This window comes from Onychostoma macrolepis, chromosome 16 (genome assembly GCF_012432095.1).
Source record: "Onychostoma macrolepis isolate SWU-2019 chromosome 16, ASM1243209v1, whole genome shotgun sequence".
NCBI lineage: Eukaryota > Metazoa > Chordata > Actinopteri > Cypriniformes > Cyprinidae > Onychostoma > Onychostoma macrolepis.
In genome coordinates, this window is record NC_081170.1 from 9294018 (window position 1) to 9320719 (window position 26702).

Here is a 26702-nt window from a genome sequence, read left to right on the forward strand (position 1 = left end):
TTGATGAATTTGTTTGTTACAAACATGTAGACATTAACTGATGGACTGGAGTCGTGTGGATTACTTGTGGAATATTGTGATGTTTTTATCGGCTGTTTGGACTTTCATTCTGACAGCACCCATTCACTGCAGAGGATACATTGACGAGCAAGTGATGTAATGCTGAATTTCTCCAAATCTGTTCCAATGAAGAAACATAGTAATCTACATCTTGGATGGCCTGAGGGTGAGTACATTTTCAGCAAACATTCATTTTTGGTTGAATCATTCCTTTAATGATTTACAACTGCTTTGTGGTTTCAAATCACTGTATGTGTGTAGATAAAGCGCTAATATTAGCGATCAGTGAAAGAAGTGATGACATCGGCGGAGAGGATAAAGTGTCCTGATAGGCTTGTTGTAGAGCACTGGCTGTGTTCTTAGTGTGGTTATATAAATCCAGAGAAAGATTTTGATCATACACCAACAATACTCAATCATTGTGGGATCTTGGCAGCCCCAACTGTAAAAAGTTCTATGTGCTGCGCTATGTTGGTCTGAAACCCCTGTGACAGCATCATGTGTGTTTCCTGGATTTTTTTTTTTTTATTTAAAGTGGACCTCTTTCTTTCTTCTTTTGCTCTCCATCTCTCCGTGTATTGTCTGTGGTAGGCTGTGCACTTTCGTGCATGTTCAGACCTGACTATATACTCTATCCAAGCCTCGATTCTAACTTAAATACTGAGACAGCACATTGTTCTGTCTTCCTCCCTCTCTCTCTCTCTCTCTCTCTCAAAAACAAACAAACAAAAAAAAATCATTAAAAAAATCAAAAGGATCACTGTAACAATCAAAAAAGAGACAGCTTATATAGGCCTAGCATTTAAATCACAGTCGGAGACAGCTGTATTCTAACTTGGTATGGTTTAAACTTGATGCCTGACATAGCTAATGATCACTTAGGCTGTCCACTACAACAAGTGTTATGGTATAATGATTACAGGGCAGCAACTGTTTCTGTAGAGGCAAAGGCACTGGGGGCACACAAACACATGTGCATGCACGTTTATCTGGCTAGCTAAGTGAAGTCATGCCATAGAAATACCATATACTTGTCAGGACCTCCCATTGACTTGTGTTGCACTTTCAGCAAATTATGATTGCTACAGGTTAAACCCATTGATCTGAAATAGAGATTATATAAATCAGTGGTTAACCCTATATTTATGTGACTGTTAAAAGGGATCTCGTAATTATGAAGGTGTTTAGGTACAGTCACAAACTAAACGAGACAAACGTATACAAATAATACTAATATAATATAGCTATTAGACAAGTATACAAAAGATTGTAGTGTAACATGAATTCCTGCTATATGGGGACATAGAATTAAATAAAAACGAATATGTATCTCTCTGAAGAAATGGATGTATGGATTAATTTTTAATTAGATGTGAAAAATAATCAATTTGAATGTGCATTACTGTGATTTAGGACAATTTGTTTCATTGCGGTCTATCATTTATATTAAATAATATATAAACAAGTGTACACACAATCGTGAGCACTAATAGACATACTTAGATATTTCCACCTCAAAAATATACATAAAGGAAACCACATCAGACAAGAGCGCCGCGATGAAGGCGTCCATCGTCTTTAAACGACACGAATCCCACGATAATATCGTCAACGTATTATTTAAAGTCCTACACAATAAAATTAGAAGTGAAGGCACATGTGTAATTACAGGCTTGGAGTAAAGACTGTGTGTTGAGAGGGAGGGAGACGGAGGAAAGTCCTGCCCTTTCTGAAAGATTTCCTGTTTCACTAGGCGAACAGAAGTAAGCGTCTCGAGCCCACAGATTCCCTCACAGTGACTGTTCACTTCAGCAGCATGAGACGCTCTCCTTTCCTCAGGATCAGACGCTAAAATCACCACGCTTTCTGGTCAAACCACGCCAGCTTGTTCACGTTCACATTAATGCGAGGGATACGGACAGGATTGCGGTTCTAATGGAGCAATATTGGCTTTCTCTGCTCTGTTGGGGGACTTTTTTGATTTCTTCGGTTGTCATGGATCGGAGCGGAGTCGGTGAGTTACTGTCTTGACACATCTTGCGCTTTTCTTAAGTTGGCAGGTATATAGGCTACGCGTGTAAATGTGTTTTTATGCAGGTGACCCGTGTATTTATCATCTCCTATGGCTCGTGTACTCATAGTGGAGCGTTTGTTTCTTGACTGCTTACTTTTAAAGGCGTGCAACAGGTGATCGCATTCAGTGAACGCCAGCTTCAGCGTTATTTTTTCCTGTGCAGTTTTCAGGAGTTACGTAAGAGCGTAAGAAGCAACATATATTTGCTCAGGTGTTTAAAGATGACATCAGTCGCATAAAATGCAATTTTATTGTCCTGTCCTGTGCCGACTAAACTTTGCACGTCTGTGTTTTTGATATGACTTGGCGGTGTCATTGTGTTTGTAAAACCGTTATCTGTGTGACTGCTTTATTAGATATAATTGACGTCAGTTTTATATATGTATAAAGTGTAAGTTATAGGCACCTTATAAAGTGTTTTGCATGGTATGATGATGGTATCAGATGGGTTTTACTTTATGGTGCTTTGAATGATTAGCCTACATATCAGTGAAAACAAATGATTATGGCTTGATGTCAGATGTCCTTTTTGTGTCATAACCAACTTTAAGATGGCCTTTAAGATGATAATAGTAGGCTAACTGAAGGAAATGCACAAAAGGACATGAATGTTCAAGAAAAGTCAAGTAAAAGTCCTTAAAGATCATTGTAGTATTATGGTGTATGAAATCATGCAAGTACTGTAATACAGTGGCACTTTTTGGGCACATTTTTGTTAGTGACAGGGACACATTCATTCTGTCTCATTAAGCTTTGAAAGACAAGGCAATCAAACACACATTCCTCTTTTCGAGTGCTTGACATGTTAATACATCAGCTTGCTTCTGTTGTTATTCCCTCAAATGTGTGTGCGCACAAGGGAACGCCCTTATGAGCTGACAGCTGAAAAACATTACGAGTTTGTCTTTTCGGTTGTAGTGGAAGTGTTTGACAGTTCGCGCAGGACGTTTTTTTTTTTTCCATTTCAACCAGCCCCGCATCCTTCCTCCCATTGGTATAAATTGTTTATCTCTCTCTGTCCTGTCATTAATTTCAGCCTCTGTGATTACAGGTTAGTTTAGACACTAATTACACTCACTGAACTCCTCCCCACCTCACGCCTGTGATTATACAGCAGGATATGTTTGTCACACAGCGCTGTGTTTGATGGAGCAACAGAGATATTTCTTACAGAAATCATATTTTCCAGATGTCCAGCTACATCTTTGCCACTTCCTGTTTCCAGCCTTGCTTGGCTGCATGTAGCTCTGCACACTTCGCTGCTGAAACACACTAGGGCTGTGTGTGTGTGCTGCGTTTGAGCCACGTGCAAGAGTTTTGCCCTGCTTGTTTTAGGCATTACAAATAGCATCAGACGCCCCTGTATATGCAGGTACGACACTTGCCTTCCTGTTGGTGTCTTTATTTAGAATGTTACTTTTATTTCTCATCTGCCCACATAGGTCATTTTGAGCTCATCCTATCTTGCATCATGCACTTCAACTCACTTTTTGTTGTTGTTGAGTCACTCTTCTGTCAGGTTTAAAAAGGGAAATTTTAAAGTGCAACTGATGGTGCTCAGATTGTTCAAAACGTTACATTTGCATTTTGTACAGTTATTTTTGAAGTACCTTATGAGATGTATCATTAAAATGACTAAGTCTTCTCTAGACACCCTTTTGGGGACCGCCAGAGCCCTTTCTGCTTATCTAGAGAGTACAGTCTTTAAATGACGTTAGAAAAAGACGTTGATGTGCCAAACTTGTGTAAGTAATTTCCATTTGGCCCTCTGAAGAAGAATCGCATATTTTAAGTTAAAAAACATATCCTTCAGGTTCAAATTTAATAATTTTGGCTGTGTTATGAATACTGTCCTACGGAAATAGTGTGAGGTAATGGCTCTGCAGTATATAATGTTATCCAGTCAGGCCGGGCTGAAGATAAAGAGTCAGTGAGCAGTGCGTACAGAGTAAAAAAGCTCCTTTGTAGGCCCTTGAAGCCATGTGAGACCCAGGCTACTGGATGAAGGTTGTGAATCCGAGCTTATGTTTACCGAAGCCTCTCCAGGCCTCTGCGCCAAGAACTCAAAAATAGCTATCTCGGGATGAGAAGAGGGGTCACATAACCTCAGAATGGCTGCATCTGATTTGACCATATTTGTCTTCGTATCCTCGTGTCCGACACAATCCCCTCTTGGCTCGCTCCAGTGAACCAGAGACTAAAAGGGCACATAGTCTTGCTTATCTACCCAGCCTGAAAAACAGAGCTAAAGCAGCCAAAAAATGACAGTGGATTGATCTTAAGATGGTATCGTAATTGTAGGTTTTATTTGCAGTGTGCAGTCAAAACAAACATATTATGCTACAAAACTGTGATGACCTTTAACCAACGTTGAACAGTTGAAAAGGTGAGCTTGTGTAGTGATCGGTTGGTTGTTTCTTCAGTAGAAGTGTCTTGGTTGTTATTCTGTCTGTGGAAGGAAAGCCACACATCCGCCCTATCTGTGCTTCCTTCCTTGGTCGGGTCACCTGGTCCGTCCTTTCCAGAAGAGCGGTGGAGACAGATTGAGGAGCGAGAGCTGAGTTAAGGGAAAATGGGGGTCGGAGGTCTTGTGATTGTCTGTCTGCCATGTTGTGGTACTGCCTTCTCTGTATCAGAAGCGATTCCCATCATTGAGACCTGTACATGTGGAATTAGTGCTGCTGGATTGAAGTGACTCCGATTTCAATCTTAAGAGGCGTTCACACTGCCAGTGATTTGTAAGTGACTACATTATTCATTTTCAGTGAAAGTTGGATATTTGAGGCGACGTAAATGACAACAGACCATTGAAGACGAGTCAAACCTTATTCAAATGTGAATATGGCAACAACCAATGGGAGAGCAGAGAATGGAGTTCACATCTCAATTGGATTCTTTCCAGCAATTCAAACTAGTGATGCAATGATATTAAATTTAGCCTAATACAGATAAGCTGATAATTATTTTCATGGTATGTTTGATTTCAAAAATTATATACTATTTAATTTCAAAATAAATGACAAACAAAACTCTAAAAATTTAAATCATTTAAATGCTACAAGTGAATAGGCATCACACATTATAGGTTACAGTATGAAACATAGGCCTAGATGTTCATTTTACTACAGATTTAATTTAACAGTAAAATGCCTAGTGGTTTTGTAGATTAAGTGAGTGTTAGGTGACGGAAAAGGTCATCTAAAGTTAAAAAAGCATAATGCATGCATAATCAAATATACAGTATATATCATAAAACTCAGCTGATAACTGATATTCTATAGATACATAGTCTAATCACTGTGTGAATAAGTGTTATTTTAGTATTTATATATTGTTATAGTGTTTATTTATATTATTAATTAGCTTTTATTTTCATATTTTCAGTTTCCAGTTTATTTTTAGTGTGCTTTTGTCAGTTTTATATTTTTAATGGTTCCGTTTAGCTTTATTTTTAAGTTTTAGTAATTCTGCTACTTCAATCTTAACTTGCTTAGTTGCAGTTTGTCTTTCACGTATTTTACATATTTTCTCAATTTATTTTTATTTCAATTAACAAAAACTTTTTTTTTTAACGTTTTGGTTAACAATAACAACACTGTTGTGAATGCACTTTTACGTAACTATACATTTCTTCCTTTATTTTTCCTCAATGAGCCCCCTTAAATCTTTCCATTAGAGCAGTAAAACAGTACTGTGCACTTTTAATTAGCTTGCAACATGATTAATGTGTTTAAATATCATTTGGGCTTTGCTGTATGGTTTGACTTCTAAGTCTTTCAGTGTGTTTGAATGACCGGTGCCCCTTTCAGTCCCACAGAGCCAAGGTGGCCTTTTATCACAGGAAAGTCTAGGAGGTGTGTGGTACTCCAAAGAGCAGCTAAACTAACAAATTACGTAATACAGTTTAACGACTTCTTATGGATTGGCCAAATACAGACTCGCTGAAATTGAAAAACCATACACACGTAGAAAGGACTCATGCAACACCAAACTAGTAACCCCTTGTGGGTTCTTGAACTCACATTTTGGGTCTCTAGATTTACAGACTAAACCAGTAGCTTTTCCACTGATCTGAGGTCTTGATGTCAGTCTGTACTCTCACAGACAGGAGCTTGAAGCCGTTTGGTCTCTCTGTGCTGGTGTTTGCTTGATCGCATCAGTGCATTTAGGTCAGAGTCTCAGGAACCTGACAAGGGAGCTGGAGACGAAAACACGTTCAAACAGGGCATTGAAAAGAAGATAAAAGAGCGAGCAGCATGTATATCTGATAACAGAGGCAGCCAGCATTTCATCTTTTATGGTCCCTTAGGACACTACTCAAGGGCAGTAGATGCAACATTGGATCAGAAATGTTGAATAAAAGAGTCAATTGTTTTAATAGGTGACCTTGTTTCTGTTTTATCCTAGATGGGATGCATCCTTTATCTAATCCAATTCGGCTTCCTCAACTGTGTAAGTTCTGTGACGTGGAGGCATCCGACTGTAAAGGCACCGGCACCTGTGAAAGCAACTGCAGCATCACATCCATCTGTGCCAATGCTGATGAAATCTGTGTGGCTATCTGGTATGTCACTGTTCAAGTCATATTCTTCCACATCTTTTTATGAAGTGTAAAACATCTGTTGTATGCAAGTGTAAACCATCTGCTTTGCACAACAGCCAAAATTCACCAATGAATCTTGTTTCTCAGCTTGCTGTATCCTTCTCATATTTTTTTAAAAATGACACGAAATCTAAATAAATATGCTTTGTCTCAGTGCATATTGTTCTAAAGAAAAAAAAAAGTGGTGGTTTTAATCAAAATGTGAGAACTTGCAGCACTTCTGCAAGAACTTTTCTGCTTATATAACCAAGGCCAAGTTGTGAGGAGAAGAAATAATATTATCCAAAGGTCTAACACTTCATAATCCAATTAAATACCAGTAAATACTATCAAGTTTTGCTCTGAAATATGTGACATAGTGGTTAAATGTGCTGTGAATGTAATTTCATGTTGTCTTCAATTATGGAAACAGCGCAGTTAAATATAGCAACAAGTCATTGCTGTATCTAAGTGCTTATTATGTTTACTGATATAGCAACAAGGGGACATACAGTTTATTTTTATTGTCAAAGTCAACTGAGAATGTAAAATAACAATCGAATTGTTTTTTTATTGACAAAAGAACTGTCATTTGATATCATAATCCCTGTAATCAAAGTGTTTATACTTGTGTCCTCTCGATGACATCAGGAGGAAGAGTGATGACAACAACACGATCGAGACGTTGTGCCACAAACCCTCCGAGCCCCTCTACGGCATCATGGTGGAGAACTACAACAACACCAAGTGCGAAATGAAAAAGAGGATGTCAAACAGAGGCCCATTCCACATCTGCTCCTGCAACGCAGAGGAGTGTAACGACATGCTGATGTTCACACTCCGTTAGTTTCCTTCTTCATTCCTTCTTCTTTCTAACTTTGAGTATCCTCCCTATTTTGTGTCATTGGTAGCAGTGCTTTAAGATAGTAACTGAAATTTGTAGATTCTTGAGCAAGGTACTTCAGGTTGATCCCAATGGAATCTTCGGAGTCACGTTTTCTCGGCTGCTGAATGGATTTAAACCTGACAAAACATTAAAATTGCTGATAACTATATATTTATTGATAGATGACAGCATAATCAAGTTATTTAAAGTCAGCATGACCTGATTTGCTTTTCTTTATGCGCGTTTCTTGTCTTATTGTGCACAATTATTTGCCAGGTTTATTCCAACTAAAAATATGACTCTAAAGTGACTTTCCTTTATTGACTGACCTAAAAGAATGATTTGCAATTATTATTATTATTATTATTATTATTATTATTAACCCTTTCTCTTCCAATCATTCTGGTAACACCCTCTCTTCACAATCCAATCAATTCCAGATGGATAAAATCAAGCCCTGCCCTACAATTTATTTATTTATTTTTTAAAATCTTTTTGAACATCACATTTCATTCTGAAATACAGTAGATTATGGAAATTAAATGAAATTTAGATGCCAAGCAGTGTTTTAATGGTTAGCTAAAACAAAAACGATTAAAAACGTTTCGTTAACTGAAATAAAGCTGAAATAAAATAGAATATAAAGCTTAATTAGAATGGTTCATTCTGGCAACTAATTGTAATAAGTTAAAGTACTAAAATAAAACTAGCTAAATGGAAATATGAAAAACCTTATATATAGATAAAATGTATAATATAACCTAATAATATAAAAATTAAAGCTAATTCTAAATATTAATAAATGCCTTAATGATATATAAATAATGCTAAAATTACTCTGGGAGTTTTGTAGAATTTTGTGAATGACAGATGTTCCAAATCAATGGAAATCTGTGGCGTTCTACAGTCACAGATTCCGTGTGGGCCTGAAAATTGGTAAGCGAAACCAGAGTGTTGCAACCTCTGAAGCTTCTTATGTGATGTAGCCTACATCACATTTCTCTGAGGTTTTCCATAGACTATGGAAATGCTGCATTGGTGTATAAATAATGAACTGTTTCAGCTAGTTTTGATAGTGCTACACTTCACCACACTAGATAAACAGCACTCAACTGTGCTGATAAATCAGTCCCAAGCAGAACATGTTTATCTCCCACACACAAGCTGTGCAATGCTAACTATTTAGCATTGGCTCATAGCGTGTAACATGCTCTGGTATGTAAGCTCAGGTTGTTGTAACGTTCTAAAGCAGCTGCATTGTTGCTGGCCGAGCTGTGCTGTCTCAGGCAGACTTTCTATTGGCTTTGGTTGTGTGGACGGCTGAGGATCTCAGACATGTGGTTTCCTGTCTGTGTAACTTGAAGCAGAGACATCACAACCACATGGCAAAACAGCAGTGTGCACAAGGCATTCACTAAAATAACCTTATTTACCGCTATTTGGAAAGTTTATTGCATGTTTCGTATGCTTTAAAGAGCCACATTTTCGTTTTTAAACAAGGAATATCCGCATTGTATGGTTTATAAAACCTAAAACACTACGTAGGGATTTCTGAGGTGTGGGGTATCCTGAGGAGAGTGTGCTTCCTTCTTTCAGTACATAGACACATTTATCGTAAGCTAATGAAGACCGATTCTGCCGTTGTTAAATTGCGGATTTATGTTGCGAAAGATGACGTTTGAGCAGGTGTTTTATGCCTGTAGTGTTTGCTATGTAGGAGCAGTTGAGGGAGGCTGTAATTCCATCCGGTGAAGGAGGCCTCATTCCCTGCAAGAGTGGGGAAGTATAGCAGGAAGTCCATGTTTACTTATTGGAACGGTTCCATGGCATATTTCTCCAGAAATGCCAGGCATTGTTTTCCCGGACCATAACATTTTTATGACATTAACTGTGGCTGAGAGCCTGCACGTTCCAGCGATAAGCTCCCTATTCTGTATTCGGCTGGAGACGCTGCCGTTTCTTTGGACTTCATTATGGCAACTTGCAGGGTTTACACACCAGCTCATAATTATGTACTGTACAGCAGGGCTTTGTCGAATAGCAATTTCACACATATTTTTTGCTGAATCAAATAAACAGAAAAGCAAGCTTGTGCTACTTTTGGCCTAGGTGGACTTTTAAGTGGAAATACTCTGAAAACTAAAGGTGCCTTTGTGTACTGAAGGTACTATGAAAAATGTTGTGCCTTAGAACCTTTCTTCTTCCTGATGGGTCACTGGAGGAACTGTCAAAAGCTTATATAGAAGTAAATAATGAAGATATTTAGAGAACTGCCCTTGAATGTACTTCATAAGATGTTCTCCAGAGAGTGTCTTTTCATTGTCTTTTAATTTTTACAGTGTCAGTGCTGCCATATTGTCCTAAGTTTTTTAAAGGGGGATATTTAGTTATATTTTAATACTTAAATTTTGTATTAGTCAATTATTAATAATATATTTGATATGTATGTGTGTGTGTGTGTGTGTGTGTGTGTGTGTATACACATACATGCACACACACACACACACATATATATGTGTGTATATGTGTGTGTGTGTATATGTATACTTTTTTTTTTTCGCTATAGCAACTGAATGGATGTACTTTCTCACTTAGTACACAGCTACTTCCCTCAAAACATTGAGTGCGTTTACATGGACCCTCTTAATGCGATTATAATGAGATTTTGGCGATATTGCGATTATGCTTTACCTCATGTAAACGCAATACTTCGATCTAAATAATACGATTAAGCTCATAATCGCAGCAAGCATAATCGTATTAACATAGGTGGCGTACGCCGATTTGAATCGGAATATACAAGCATGTAAACACCTTAATCGCAGTATTGCCGCTCTGACCAAAGTGCGCATGCGCTTGTGACATATATGAATAACGTGACACGCACCTGTAATAATACGGAGATTAGAAACGATGGAGGGGAAGAAAGCATCGCATTCTGAGGAAAACACAACAAGCTGCCAGCAGTCTCTGTCCAACATGATCTCACAGAATTCCGTGCAATGTTCACGGACTTAATTAACCCGAATCTGTGGTGGCATCACGGAATCGCCGAAAATTCCGTGATGGGCTCACAGAAAAAATTCCGTGATGGGCTCACAGAAGTGATACCAATGTAAGTCAGTGACAGGCATCAGCCGTGCTCCACGCACGGAAACCAGTGAATCCGTGCATGGACCACGGCTGATGCCTTCTGTGAGCCCATCACGGAATTTTCGGCGATTCCGTGATGCCACCACAGATTCGGAGGTTAAGTCCGTGAACATTACACGGAATTCTGTGAGATCAGGTTGCTCTGTTCCTTACCCTCATCCAGAAAGGACGAACAGAACGCGACGGCAGCGTATAGGCAAACAAATTCCATCATATTTCTATCATGGCGCCGAAAAAGCGTGGAATACAGCGATACAAAATCATTATGCATTAGACGTAAATAGATTAAAACGGCGACCAGTAACACTGCTCTTTCTGAGTCCATCATTTGTGCTGTCCAGTGGGGTATGTGAATAATGGCAGTGAAAAAATTAACCACAATTCTTAGCGAATAATAAGAATAATTGAAATTGCATGTAAACGGGAGTAAGAGCTTTGCTCTTGACATGTAAACATCAAAATGCGATTAAGTCCTTACTCTGATTATTGGAAATAATCGCAATATTCGTGCGCATGTAAACGCAGTCATTGATTCGAGTTAATATGCATACACACACACAGATAACTATAACATATATATATATATATATATTACAGTTATTGGTCGTCATTGATTAACAAATTATTAAAATGAATAGTGACTGATGTATTGGTCTATCTACAGTCTTCATCCAGTAGGTTATTCCTGCAAGATTTCAGTTTCACATTCAGAGGCATTATGGCGTTTGCATATGTGAATGCTGCATCTGAAACAGTTTGCCTGCATGAAGATGTCATTACGCCTTTTAAACGAAGCTTTCAGACAAATGAATGGAGTTTCATCTAGAAAAGGGGAAATGGAGAAGCTGTGGTTAACTGAGGATTACTGTCATTAGTATACAGTACCAGGGGGGAAAAATGCAGTTTCTGCCGAAATATATGTAATTCGCCTGCAGACTATTAGTGCTGTTCTTCAAAATGGAGTTTGTGCAAACATTTCGATAAGCATCCACTGAGTGAAAACACAAACCTAGGAAATGGTTAACGCTTTAATGAAAATGATTGCGTAACATGATGTTCTACAGTTTGTTTAAATTTGGCTCTGAAATGGGATGATGATGAGATATGAAGACAGATTGATGTCACTGATTGAAGCAGACACATTTGCTGCTACTCTCTTTACAGTGATGGCCGTTATTGCCTGAGCGCTCCAGCAAAAGTACATTTGTTTCCAATAAGCAACTCATAAAGCTTGTCAGAAGGAGCGTGTTGCACTTTTCATTGCGGTTTGCACACATGTTTTTCTGTTTTCTACTTGTAAACGTGATTGGCTCAATCGAAAGGAACATGAAGTGAATATGAAACCTTGGAGGCGTCTTGATTTAGAGGTCCTGGAAGCATGTTGTGGTTTTATCACGACATGAAACCATTTTATACAGTACCATCACAGTAATAAAATGAACGAGCTTCACACTCAGCTAGGTTGTTATTGTAGCTTCGTTTTATCAGATTTCCTGTTTGCATGCACTGTATTATTTCTTCAACTGTGGTTGGAAGTGTTAGCGAATGTTTCTGTCATGTGTAATTGCATTACTCATCATAAAAAAGAATTAACCATGTTAAACACACTTTTTTTTGGAATGCAGTGACGTATAGACTACACCGTGTTTTAATGTGGCATAAGTGTATTTATAGAGGAATCACAAACTGTGATATATAACAGTATATCATACAACGGAATATTACGTTTCTGAAAAATTTAAATAAATTAAAAAAAATTAATAATTAATTATCAAAAATAATTTAAACTATTATGAAAAAATCAGTTATTATTTTATCTTATTATATTCCAAATCAGTAGAATCCATATTGTATTTTACAGGTACAAATATTTTTTATCTTTTTCCTTTTAGTTTTTTTCTCTCAGCACCTATGCATTAAATACAAATTAAATAGTACATATTTTGTGTTAAATAAAAACAATCAGATTGTTTAAAGTCAGCATGACCGTTTTTGCTTTCTTTATACATCTCTTTTCTTATTGTGCATGATTATTCACAAGTTTTATTTCAACAAAAATGTTTATCATAATTTTCCTTAAAAATGTAGCTGCTTTGCCCCTGAATTTTTTTTTTTAAATGTTTTATTCCCGACATTGCTGTGCATATGCTGTGCTTATTTGACATATCAGTGTCATCATCTTATTGTGACACGAAAATGATAGATGCCAAAAGTCTTTCTCAGATCTTGTGGAAAGTACTCATTATTCTTTCCCAGGATGACAATCCAGGCCATTTGCCTGACAGGACAAATAAGCAGCAGCATGTGTCTGTGTCTCACTGGAATATTTCCAACCTGACAATATGTTTCTACTCAGTTGATTTTTTATCATAGGTTATTTTGATGGAAAGAAGAACATAAAGGAAAGGAGGAAGAATGCAGACTGAGGATCTGTGCACACTTTACTTTCAAACCAACCCTGACCTGCACGTATATACGCTGGCTCGCAAACACACCCACACTCGCATGCTAAGGAATCTTGGCCTCTGGTTATAGAGCAGATAGTTAAAAGGTCTGAGTCACACCGAGAAAGCCAACAACAGACCAAGACTGTGTTTGTGAGAGAAAAAAGAAAAAGAAAAGTCAGACTTGTTTGCGGTATGAGCCATGCTATAAAACAAAGTCGTAGCCATAACAAACAAACAGTAATAGGTCTGTTTCTCTTATGTAGAGCATGTACACCAATCTGAGACTGGCAGTACTCCTGCGTACTCTAGGATCCCTGTCCTGATGCGAGTTTAAAGGCAGTAACGTACATATGGGAATCCTCACTTCGAATTCTGACATTTTCAAAAGTAAAGCAAGTACAGAATATACCCAGCCAGCAAATGAAAGCAGGTCAAAGCTTGTTTTCCATTGATTGTTAGTACGCAAGAGGGTGGAGAGAATTGGCCTGTCTACATTGGTAAACTTAAAGGATATGTGAAATGTCATGTTCTGAGAGTTTATTAAGTGGAGAAGTCATGGAAAGCTTTAAGTTTTTGGTGAGAAATTGCTTCATGAGTGCCATGATTAAAAATGTATAAAAACAAAACAAAACAAAAAACAGAAAAGAAATGTCTTGAAAAATGTAAATAGTTGAAAGCAAAAATGTAATTCTATAGTGTTTTATCAAAGTAAAAAGCAAACAATCACTACAAACTAAAATCAGTCATTTATATGCCACAAGGGAATATAGTAATTCAAATATTTTAACGTATAACATGAAAAGCAGATTTGTTTGTAAAAATTAGACAAAAAGCACGCACATCCAGCAGGCAAAATAATTAATAAATAAAAAGGAAAAAGCTCTCACACCAATATGGAAGCCGGTTTCCGCCACTGATTAAAGTTTTTATTTCACAAATCTGCGATTATGTGATATAAACTCTCAGTTGTGAATTATAAGTCAAAATAGCAGGATATAAACTGGCAATTGCGAGATATAAAGTCAGAATAATAGTCTGATAAAAACTTGCAGAATTCTGCAAGTTTTTATCTCGCAATTCTGCCTTTTCTCGCAATTCTGAGTTTATATCTTGCAATTCTGACTCTTTCTTCACTGATATCTTCTCTGAATTACACGTTTATATCTCACAATTCTTACTTAATAACATCGGAATTGTGTGTTACAAAGTCAGAATTGCAAGACATAAACTCGCAATTCCGAGAGATGTCACAATTATGAGTTTTATTTTGCATTTCTGACATTATTTGTATTAGAATTGGTAGCTTATATCATGCAGTTCTGACTTAATTTCTCTGAATTGCGAGTTGGTATCACATGACGAAAACGGGCTTCCACACAAAAACTAATAAATAGACAAAACTTTTATTGCAAGTTCTCACCAACAGTGATGTTTCAAGCCATATGGCTTTTTTCAGACCACTCAATGCTTTTTTTTATGCATTTGGCAGATGCACAGTGACTAACACTGCATTCAAACTGCACGTTTTTTTTAATTCACACATTCCCTGGGAATCAAACCCATGACCTTGCCGTTGCTAGCGCCATGCTTTACCGTTTGAGCTACAGGAAGGCAAAGATCTTGTAAACATAGGCAGAAATTAATTAAATATCCAATATCGACCAACACTCTAAAATTAAAAACCCAATATGGTACAGATAAATTCTGCAGTCTTAATGAATCCTTTTCCAGTACGTGTGAGCAATGGTAGTAGTAATAGCGGTGTTCGCTAATGCACTAATGAGAAACATGTCTATTGGTCGTGAGAAGCAATTAAATTTTAATAGATTAACTTGTGAGTCAGAGGCTTTGGAACGCGTAATCCACTTGATTCTTGTTAAGACCCTGGCACAGATGTATTGTACAGTGATGCGTTTAACAGTAGAGCCTGCAGAAAAGTGCTTCTTATTAGCTGATAATGTCATGGACCGCAGCAGTGTGGCTGGCATTCTGTTTTATGTGGCTGGAAAAGGCGCTGTGATTTCATGCGTGTTTATATTGGTTGTTTGGCTCGAGAAGAGGTTTCTGCCGCTGTATGTGAAGGGTTGAGTGTTCCCTCTGCACCACACGTCTATGCTTTTTGCATGTGTTTTCTGACTGTTCTGTCTGCCAAACGCGTTGGCATTTATTGACGGTTTTCCTCTCCCAGTGTCGTGTATCCATTTCTGTTCTTTTTATGTCTGTGTCTCAATGATAAGGCGTGTCTGTGTGTTTGATGGAAGAATGCAGACAGACGAAACACTGACTCCACTCTCTGCCCACGTAGTTGGCAGCTCTCACTTTGTCTCTGGATTGAACCTGCAGTGTTAGGGCTTCCAAGCCAGTCCTCAGGTTGGCAGGCGCATATCGTAGCAGTGTAAACTTTGCCTTGAAAGATGAAGTCACAGAACAGACTCTCACTGTGCGAGATTTGCTCAAGCTCCCTGGTGTGGCAGGAAAACTGTCTGCTCACAAACTGGGTTAATGATTAGGAGTTCAGTCAACCTGGGTACTAGGTAACTAGATGGTTACGGCTGGTATTTCAAATGGCTCTAAATTCTGGACTTCTCTGCCAAGTAGTCAATAAATACATCCTTTCACCCAAAGTGACTTTAGAGGATACTTTGCTCAAGGACACAAAGCATCACTACCTTTGACTAGATTGCATAACATTGCATTTAATTTAAAAAAAAATATATATATATATATATATATATATATATATATATATATATATATATATATATATACAGTATATACATGGCATGATGCTGTATATATATATATATATATATATATATATATATATATATATATATATATATATATATATACAGTATATACATGGCATGATGCTGTGAGATCTTTTGAATTTTATCAAACAGCAAGTTTTAATACTTTTTGGGGGTCAAGATATTAATTAATTAATCTTATTATTAGTCTTTTAAAATTATTATTATTTTTTTTTTTTGCTATTTTAAAACATTTGTTGTTGTTTTTTCTAGATTAAATAAAATGTTATGAATTTATTTACATATGCTTTTATAAATGCTCCTGTAGTACTATATTGTTTAGCTAATTGAATTTGATCAACATAAAAATATTAAATTAATTGTTAATTAGCCTTATCATTTTTAAATAAAGACTTTATTTTAATAAATTGTTTTTAAATAAATTAATAAATTTGTAAATAAAATAAATAAAATGTTATGCATTTCTTTTCTTATATTTACAAATTTTCCCAGTGAGATCACATTTAGTCAAATTGGATTTGATCAAAATAATAATATAATTAGTTGTTTATTATTTTAATACATTTATTGTAATTTCATAACATTTAGTTTCTTTTATTTACTTTTTTATTCATTAACCTACATTTATAAATTTTCCCAGTAATATTACATTGTGTAGCTAATTTGAATTTAATTATTCATTAAATACAAAATATCAGCAAAATGCCCTCAGCCAATAAATTGCTGACAGGTCAACTAAAGATTTCTTGTTTAACAAATGATCAATTAGCAACACAACAAATATTGATTTCTCATCATTTCTGTCTTACACAGTTAACATGACTGTGGTCTTTGCCTCCTGAAGAAAAACAATTTAGAAAGCAAAATATTCAGACAACTCTTTTAGGATAATTGAGACAACATTTGGGGGAATATTGTTTGTCTAACATTTATGTAGATTCAGTAGCGGCTCCTGACCGTAAATTTAGATGGGGTATATTCTGGGTCGTTGCACTAATATATGAAAAAGCTTTATATTCTAATGTCTGAACACATGCGGACAAATTTTGGCAGAGATGTCCTTGCGTTATCCTGTGGGTGGCACGCTAATGTTGATTGACAGGCTCGAAGAACACGCATAAAATGCTGTATTATAATTGCCTTAATATAGTATTAATCACCTCCAAATGTTGATTTGGAATGTTACAAGTTGTGGAGCAATTGAATCATGTCTATTCTCAGAATAATAATAAAACACAATAGAACCATATAAAGGCTATTTATGTGTGCACATTTATACTAAAGGATTTCTACTTTGTTAATTTGATCCACTAACGTTACTCCACATAGAAAAAAAATAGACATGCCAGCTAGTTACTGACCTGATGCAGACACATAGCTGAAGCGGATTGATATCTTCTCGGTGGAGCGAGGTTCACGTAAGGTAACGTGAAAATAAGCGGGGCAGGCTCTCAATTAGAGCGTGCTGCAGTTCCCCTTTTCACCACAGATTTACGTTGCAAAATTGTGGGGCATTGTTGAGCTCGGGAGGTCTCAAGCACCGTCTGCCCCACTTAGTATCATGTATACATGCCTGCTAAAGCCATTCATAGTCAATTCAAATTTCTTGCTCTCTGAATTTCCTGTATGCAGAATGAGCTGTTACTTTTTTGAGTTTTACAGTGCATTGGTTCATAAGTATGTAAATGAGTAGTTTTGATATGCATTTGCCCTGTGCAGAGGTAAATGTTGACATCCTTCTGCTTTCTCTCCAGCTATTGTTCCAGACCCAACAAATAACCAGGTAGTGTTGGTGATCCTTGTTAGTTTGTTGCCCCTCCTGGTTCTGGCTGTGCTGGTCATCGCCTCCTTCTACTGGTATCGTATGTACCGTCGCCGCAAACTCGATGAGTGGGAGACCAAAAAGCCATCCAAACGCAAGGGCCCCAAAGGCCCGCTTGACTGTAGCGATGCCTGCGCCATCATGATGGACGACGACCGCTCTGACAGCAGCTCCACGCACGCCAACAACCTCAACCACAACACAGAACCTCTGCCCATCGAGCTGGACCTTCAGGTGGGCAAGGGCCGCTTCGCCGAGGTGTACAAAGCCAAGCTGAGACAAAGCCCCTCGGAACAGTTCGAAACTGTGGCGGTGAAGATCTTCCCCTACGAAGAGTATGCATCCTGGAAGAACGAAAAGGACATCTTCTCGGACATTGATCTGAAGCACGAGAACATCCTACACTTCCTGACAGCTGAGGAGAGGAAGGTGGAGAAACAGTACTGGCTGATCACCGCCTATCATCCACGCGGGAACCTGCAGGAATACCTCACTCGACACCTCATCAGCTGGGAGGACCTGCGGCTGCTCGGGGGCTCGCTGGCCCGGGGTGTGGCTCATTTGCATAGTGACCACACCACTTGCGGGCGGCCCAAAGTGCCCATCGTCCACCGAGATCTGAAGAGCTCTAACATCCTGGTGAAGAATGACCTCAGTTGTTGCCTCTGTGATTTTGGACTTGGCCTCCGCCTTGATAACTCTCTTTCGGTGGATGACTTGGCCAACAGTGGACAGGTGGGTCATGCAACAATATTTCATCTTCATAGGTGCATTTAGACTGTCTGTCTGTATACAGCAATATCAATCAAACACCTTTTCTAAAGTTTCTGAAAGAAGTCCCTCACGAAGGCTGCATTTATTTGATTGATAAAAAATATTTTGAATTTGAGTTATTTTGAATTGAAATATTATTACAATTCAAAATAACTGTTTTCTGTTTTAATGTATTTTAAAGTGTAATTTATTCCAATTTTTTTAGTAGCCAATACTCCAGTCTCCAGTGTCACATGATCATTTAGAAATCAAAAGCATTTAAAAAAATCTTAATTAATCCAAAACTTATTTTGACCAGTAGTGTAAATGCATGTATACAATATAAATTACATTTCTTCAGATTTAATGTAAATGCGCTAGTATGCAATAGAGTGCATCACTCAGGTTTCTTAAAGTCAGATATTTTCTCTCTATTGAGAAATCAATTGATTTGTATAATTTATTTCAAGGCTTTTCTACCATGAAGTTTTCTACCATTTTAATTTAAGACCCACCAATCGGCAAACACGTCAGAATGAAAGAGGTCAGCAGCAAACATCCACGCTCATGAAACATTGTGAATGATTTAATTAAGACAGGCTTCTTATATATTTATCTATCTATCTATCTATATATTGCAAATATTTTTAAATATATTGTTGTTATACTTGCAGCAAATTACTATAAATCAGTGGTTTTATATTGTACCATTAGTTTTTATTTTAAATCCCTATGCAAAAATGAATGGGAATAGACCAGTCACTGTTGCACTGTTGGTTGATTAAACTTTAGGCTTTAAAACGAAAATATATTTTCAAAAAAAAAAAAAAAAAAAAGTAACAAAAACAATGTTTATTCTATTCTATACTTTAATGGAGTCTATCAACTTTCTATTAACCCCAGTGCAGCACAAGACTACCTAGATTCACTTGCTCTTATTGCTTGGTAAGTGTCAAGTTAAGCGTTGGCGTGTTCCATACCTAAAATTGTGCAGATTTACAGTGGCAGGTACGTCAAGTCATAACTTGCAGGGAAAGTCCCCTCAAGCAACTCACCATGTGCAGTGTGTGTTTTATGTATGTGCGCCCTTTGTTTAAACTGTCTGCTCAGATTTATGATTCACGGGCTGAAAATGAAAAGACAAAGGCGACGAGTGAATCAGTAATAAACTAGCTAACAATCACCTGACCCTGCGACGTCTCTCCATACACAGAGTGCTTTGATATTTGTCAACATTCGGTTAGTCCCAGACAGTGACCTTAAAAATAGTTCAAAGGGAGTTTAAACTTCACTGCTAAGGTTACGTTTAATTATCACATTTAAGATTTGTTGGTTCATTGGTTAGTTTATTAAGTTATAAAATAGTAAATCAGATTTATAAGTTATAATAATAAAAATACTATATTTGTTTTATGACAATCATAAGAATTATTTTTATTTTTATAAATCACATTTTTAATAATAATAAATGCATAAATTAATAATAATTGTGGTGTAATAATCATAGTAATTAATTATTATTAGTTATAAATTAGATTTATAATGTGTGTGTGTATATATATGTATATATGTTTTGTCATGACATAATCATAAGAATTATATTTTATTTTTATAGGTTATATTATTATAATAATAATAATACATAAATAATAATTTTTCATTACAATCATTATTATTAGTTGTAATATTTTCAGATTACTAAAACAATTATGAATACTATATTTATAATTGGTAATAATAATTAATAATATAACATAAAAATGGGACAAAAATTGATAAAAATGTTAGTAATACTAAATGCTGTGTTCATGTGATCATGACATTCAGAAATATACCATATAAAATGTATTGTATCTGATTCTCAGGTGGGTACAGCCAGGTACATGGCTCCAGAAGTGCTGGAATCAAGGATCAACCTTGAGAACATCGAGTCATTCAAGCAAACCGACGTCTACTCCATGGCCCTGGTGCTGTGGGAGATAACATCCAGGTGTAACGCCATCGGAGGTGAGTACACAAATATCGAGGTCTCACTTGGAAACATAGCTGTTATTTTGGCATTTCCCAAACCAATATGGTTAGTAAACTTGAGACAATGCTATTCTATTTCCATTCTGCCTGTAATTGTTCCTCAAGGAGAACAGGGATGGAAATAGGCCTCTTTTTTTTTTTGTCTGGTTCTGTTTGTGGCACACTGTTTTTTCTGCTGCCATAGTTGGGCTATTGTTTGAGTAGACTGCATGGAAAGCCCACTGCGGCCCACAGTGTGTTTTGACCGATTTGCAGCTTCCTGTTATTGGAGGAGCCGTTCTTCAACAAGAGCAGAGATGGTACGGCATACTCCTCACTCTTATTTGGGGAATGTAAGGAATGTGTGAAATGTCAAGTGCTTCCTAAGAACTTTCCCTTCTTTGGTCAGGTGGGAAGACGGATGCTAGCATATTCTTGGCATACTGACATATCGGCGTAAAAAAACGTATTCATGTAGCTGTCATGGAGCGTTTATGCTCTCGTATGTATGAAATTCAACAACAGAAACTTTAATTGGTTATGGGTTTAAATATAAACACGGATGCATGTGGAAACTGAGGAAGAGGGAGGGATTGTGTTGTTGTTTAGGGTTTTTCCTGCATTAAAAAATTATCAGTGGCTGCCCAGTAGAAATTCGTTCTGCTGAGTATTCATCCTGGTAAGTACTAAATGCTTTTGCATTTAAAATGCACTGGATGAATGAAGCCTACTGGATTTTCTTTCCAACTTTGGTCCCCTTTCCTTTGGTAGAGGAAAAAATGGATTTGTTTGCCTTCAGATAAGCCAAGACTATTTTCTTATATGGGAATAATCAGACAGGGTTACTTTATATATAAAGAATATTTTTAAAGTAATTAATACTTTTATTAAGCAAGGGTGTATTAAATTGATCAAAAATCAAAAAGACATTTATAATGCTTTGTACAAAAGATTTGTATTTCAAATAAATTCTGTTCTTTTGAATTTATCAACAAAAAAATAATGATAATAATATTTCACTGTAATACTGTATTTTTGCTCAAATAAATGCAGCCTTGGTGAGCATAAGAGGCATCTTTCAAAAACACTTAAAAATCTGAATAACCGTAAACTTTTGAGCATAAATTAAGCAAAATCTTGCTAGATTTCTCTGAAAATAAGACATGTCATTTTGCTCCCATGTAAATGCATCTTGGTTTAAGGATGTTTAGATGTTTTACTGGAACACAAGACAAAAAATGCTAAGAAAAGAATGTCAAGTTCAGAAGGTGCACCTCAAAATTCTGCTGACGTTTGAATGAAGGTGCAGCGATTTACTATTTTGATCAACTTTGGTAATGTGAGTGGCAGTGTATTTGCATGTGTATATTGTTTCACACACTGTCCCTGTGCCTGTCGAGTTGTGTTACCCACATGCCCCGGCATGTCTCTCTGTGGCTGAGTCCTCCTGTCATGCTGCTTGGAGCTTATCTGCAAAGCTGAAGATGTTTTCAGCCAGACAGTCTGTTTTCGAAGGGGTAGAGACAGACATCCCGGGGTCTGTCTCCTGTTGCAGTAACACCTTCAGAATGCAATGTGAAAAAGCTGTGATCTCTTTCAAAAAGGGGGAAAAGAAACATTTAGGGATGTAGCACTTGCAGACAGCAGCTGCAGAAAGTCCATGTGTGGGTGATGGTGAAATGGAAAGCTGTGGCTGCGTTGTTCTGCTGCGGCTCACTGTGTATGCTAGTGCGTCCTGAATTAGCACGGGGTGCGGCCTGGTCTGGAGTAGTAGAGCAAACTTGAGAGCCTGCCAGCCGAGGAGAACTCCCTCCCTTCCTCAGAGAAAGATGGGAAAACAAGTAAATGGAGGACAGCAGCTGGCTAGCAGGTGGCAGAAGCCACTGTGGGGTGGCCATCCATCAGTACAGGTCTCAGATTCACTGCCGTCACGCCTCTCACTGACTCCAGCTCTTCACAAACGCACAAAAGAGCCAAGGGTGTTGTGCGCTCATGATTCACCCCAAATGTTTCTGACTGAAGCCTGAAAAATCCTCTGATCTGGCAACATTGCTGTCGCATTACTCTTTATGCGACGTTTAAATAGGTCCTAGTGTTTAAACAGGAATCTTACCTCCTGTCTGCCCCGACCGACTGTCTCACTTACTGTGATTTATGAACACTTAAATCTCTCTCTCTCCTTTTTTTATGTTTGTCAGTGTATCATTTATTCTGGAATAATTATATTAATTATTTATTAACTATACAATTTTCATTTTATTGATAGATTAGATGGCTATAGTGTGTGTGTGTATATATATGTGTGTGTATGTGTGTGTGTATATATATGTATGTATATATATATGTATATGTGTGTGTGTGTGTGTGTGTGTGTGTGTTTACATATGTGTATGTATTTAAAAAAAAAAAAAGTATTTTATTGTAGACAGAATTGTTGGTTGATATGATGACGTCTGTTGGATAGTCGTTTTTACATAAATAATTATATAAATTATTTATTAACATATGAATTTTATACAGTTTCAATTAAATACATTTTCACACAGTAAATGTTGGAATGGTTTGATTATTTCACTAAACTTTGTTTAGATTGTCATATTTTAAGATATTAAAAGTCAATGTTTGGAACAATAAAACCGCAAAAGTAAATAATGAAGGCACGATAATAAATGGTATATATTTTAAGGTCACATTTTACTATAAAAATAAATTCATAAAAAATAAAATGAGAAAGAAAGAAAAATCTGTCTCGGAGACGCTCAAAAATGAAGAAACACCGATAAAGTGTTTTCTTTTCTCTTCTTGTATTCTTTCCCAGACAGAGACTCAGACAGGCAGGTCTGTGGAGGTAGCAGACAGTTAATCTGAAGGGGAAACTCTAGTAAAAAAAGTGCTTCCCTGGATACTTCTAGCTGGGCCTGGGGTGTGAGGCCTCAGCCGGCAGGACATCTGTTCCCAAAAACCACGGCATTCCTCACATAGCGAGTGCATTCGAGTAGCTCAGCCCCTTGAGCAAATCAGGACATATAGAAAAAGCAAGAAAGACCCAAAAAGAAAGATGCTTGGTGACCTTAATATTGCAGACAGCCATGTGTCCTCGTCTATGGACTGCATGCATGCTAAGCTCCGATTTAGTCCGTTTTACCACCATCAGGTCAAACCCTCACACGGGGCACCGAGGACAGCAGAAATAGCACCGTAGGGGCGGGAGTATTTTGTTTAAGAGCTGAAACAGGGGAAGTCCACTTGTCAAAAACAGGATGCGTTCACTTGTGGAGTCAGCTTCTCCACAGGGGCCCAATCACAGTCCACCACTTCCTGTCCCAGGCTGCTCGCTGGCCTAGCCCCTTCCTGTGGGCCCAGAGTGCTGGGCAAGAACCACAAAACACGCTCTCCAATCAAGAGCAAACCGCTCCAAAGTAAACGTACTCATCCACCATCATTTGCAGTAATGGATTTTATACTGGCCAAGAAGAGGACAATAACTGCCGTTTTATGACGTCTCTGGCTGTTTTTGGGAAACTGGAGGTTTTGGTGTTTCTTGCAGATTTTTTAGCACCCTGTGTGTGTTTGTGTGTTATCTATAGCTGGCTCTGGTCAAGTACTTGGCTATGGAGGCTTGAGGACAGATATATGATTGGGCCTCTGCAGCTGCGAGTTTCACAAGGTCTGGAAAATCTGTTTTTGGAGCTTGCTGGCACAGTCCAGTGATTTAGCCTCATATTTCATCAATTTGTTCTTGTGAACAAAACAAATGACCCACGAACTCAGCATTGTTTATTGTTGCCATTCTGATGGAGCAACTGATTTCGTCACATTTTTCTCCAGATGCCACATTTACGTTTTTTTTCCGGATATAACAACCAGAGCATATGAAACATGCGTTCTTTTCCCCATTCAGGGCTTTCTTCCAGCTTCCAGTTTCCAACCTCAGTACTTCTCACGACCAAATGCTCTCCAACAATGATTCTTCATGCTGGGATAGATCATATGGCAGATTATCTGATCGTCTCATGTGTGTGTCTTTGCAGAGGTTAAGGATTACGAACCTCCATTTGGTTCAAAAGTCCGAGAGCACCCCTGTGTGGAGAGCATGAAAGACAATGTGCTGAGAGACCGGGGCAGACCAGAGATTCCCAACAGCTGGATGAAACACCAGGTAAAACAGTGTAGAGTTGCATTTTGATCTCAGAACATGGTAAAGATAGCATATTGGCAGAGAGACATTCTATTCTTATGTTCTTACTTAGCGATTCTTCAAAGATTCTTGAAAAAAATTGATTAGTTTCCACAGAAATATTAAGCAGCCTAACTGTTTTCAAGATTGATACTAATATGAAATGTTTTAGCACCAAATCAGCATATTAAAATGATTTCTAAAGGATCACGTGAGACTGAAGACTGGAGTAATGATGCTGAAAATTCAGTTTTGCGTCACAGAAGTAAATGACATTTTAAAATATATTAAAATAGAAAACGTTTTTTAAAATTGTAATTAATATTTCACAATGTTTCTGTTTTTACTATATTTTTGATCAAATAAATGCAGCCTTGGTGTGCATAAGAGACTTTTTAAAAATAACAATAAATAATTCAATTTACATAAAATGAAACAAATTTTTACACAGTTTTTTCTGCAAACAATGTGTATCTCATGTAATTTTGCTTCCCATGTTAATGTGTCTAGTTTTAATCATGTTTAGATATTTTTACTGGAACAGTAAGAAAACAATTTTGTGCAGTTAAAGTTGACTTTTTATTGGTTTGACTGTCAAACTGACCTCAAACCTTTGAATGGTAGTGTATATTGACAAAAAGTGAAATAAAAAGAGAAGAAAAAAACCGCCAGGGATATATAGAGTTTAGAACCCAAAGATGTTGATTAGCTAAAATAGCTATAGTTGATTAGTTGAGTAAAAAATCCTAAATATTCAAAGAATTATGCAAATGACATGATGAAATATTGACTATTACTATAATAAAACACTTGTGTTTCATCTCCAGGGTGTAGCTGCAGTCTGCTCCACCATCAACGAGTGCTGGGATCACGATCCTGAGGCCCGGCTCACGGCGCAGTGTGTGGCCGAACGCTGGCGAGATGGACGATGACCTAGACAAGTTGTCCACCTGCAGCAGCTCCGAGGAGAAGATTCCAGAAGATTGCTCCGTGAGCGTGAGCGATGACAAATGAGAAAGAGAGAAAGGTCACTCTCACTCGCTCTCTCTGCAGAAACTGAATGTTTGGATCCTTCCAGTGAGGTGGAGTGAAAGAATATGGCCTTTTCATAAAGCTTTATGTTTCATAACCAAAGATTTCATGCACTTTATCAGATTATGCATAGCTCACACTGAGGAAGGTCAGGCTACCGAGCAAGAGGAGCTGGACAGACGCTGGTTTTCTCCTCTGACAGCTGACCGAGAGCCAAATGTAATCAGGAATATTTTTCGCCTCAACACTAAAGATACATAGGAGATTGTAAGACTTTTTACAGATCACTTCAGGATTTTCTGGATTTATGGAAGAATGTGTTAGGTGAGAGATTTGTGTGCGTGAGTGTGTAAGAATACTAGTGTGTGTGTTTGTGTGTCTGGAGTTGTTTTAGCAAGAAATGTATTGTGCTTGAAAAAAGTATATTGTAAATACAGCTTTCGACATAAAAATCAACCCACACTATTGAGAGAGCCAAAAAAGGGAAGAATATATGCTGCACATACCAAAAATGTGTTAAATGAACAGTATTTTTAAGTTCACAAAGTGCCTCATGTTCACATATCCTGGATATTAAAATGTGCCTCTCTTTTACTACTTTTTTATGTAATATATTGTAAATCTTTGATGATTGAAATACATTTATGTACAGTATTGACACAGAAATGGTTGTGTTTTTCATTTTCTTTTAATACAGCCTGTTTATTGTGAATAATTCTTTGGATTTTGAGTGGGATTCATCATTAGACAGTGGTTTTGCTCTCAGCCTGGAAAATTTGTGAAGGCTCCTTTCATATCAATGATGATTGACCGCCATATTATAATTACCTGTAATACCGCCGTTGGTTGCAACAATGTTTTCAGTTAGTCTTAACAAACATTCCATTAACCAGTTGTCATGCATGCCCGCTAGTTCAGTGTTCTGGGAAACAAAC

General features: G+C 37.3%; 1 protein-coding gene across 1 annotated transcript; it reads left to right on the forward strand.

The window, feature by feature from the left end:
• The first annotated feature begins 1711 nt into the window (after positions 1 to 1711).
• tgfbr2b (transforming growth factor beta receptor 2b) lies at positions 1712 to 26489 on the forward strand. The gene is given in 8 exon segments (XM_058746771.1): positions 1712 to 2074; positions 6542 to 6698; positions 7368 to 7558; positions 17728 to 18530; positions 20414 to 20555; positions 24590 to 24717; positions 25563 to 25658; positions 25660 to 26489. Coding segments are annotated over 8 exon segments (1686 nt in total). The 5' UTR covers positions 1712 to 1995; the 3' UTR covers positions 25750 to 26489.
• Positions 26490 to 26702: the final 213 nt, after the last annotated feature.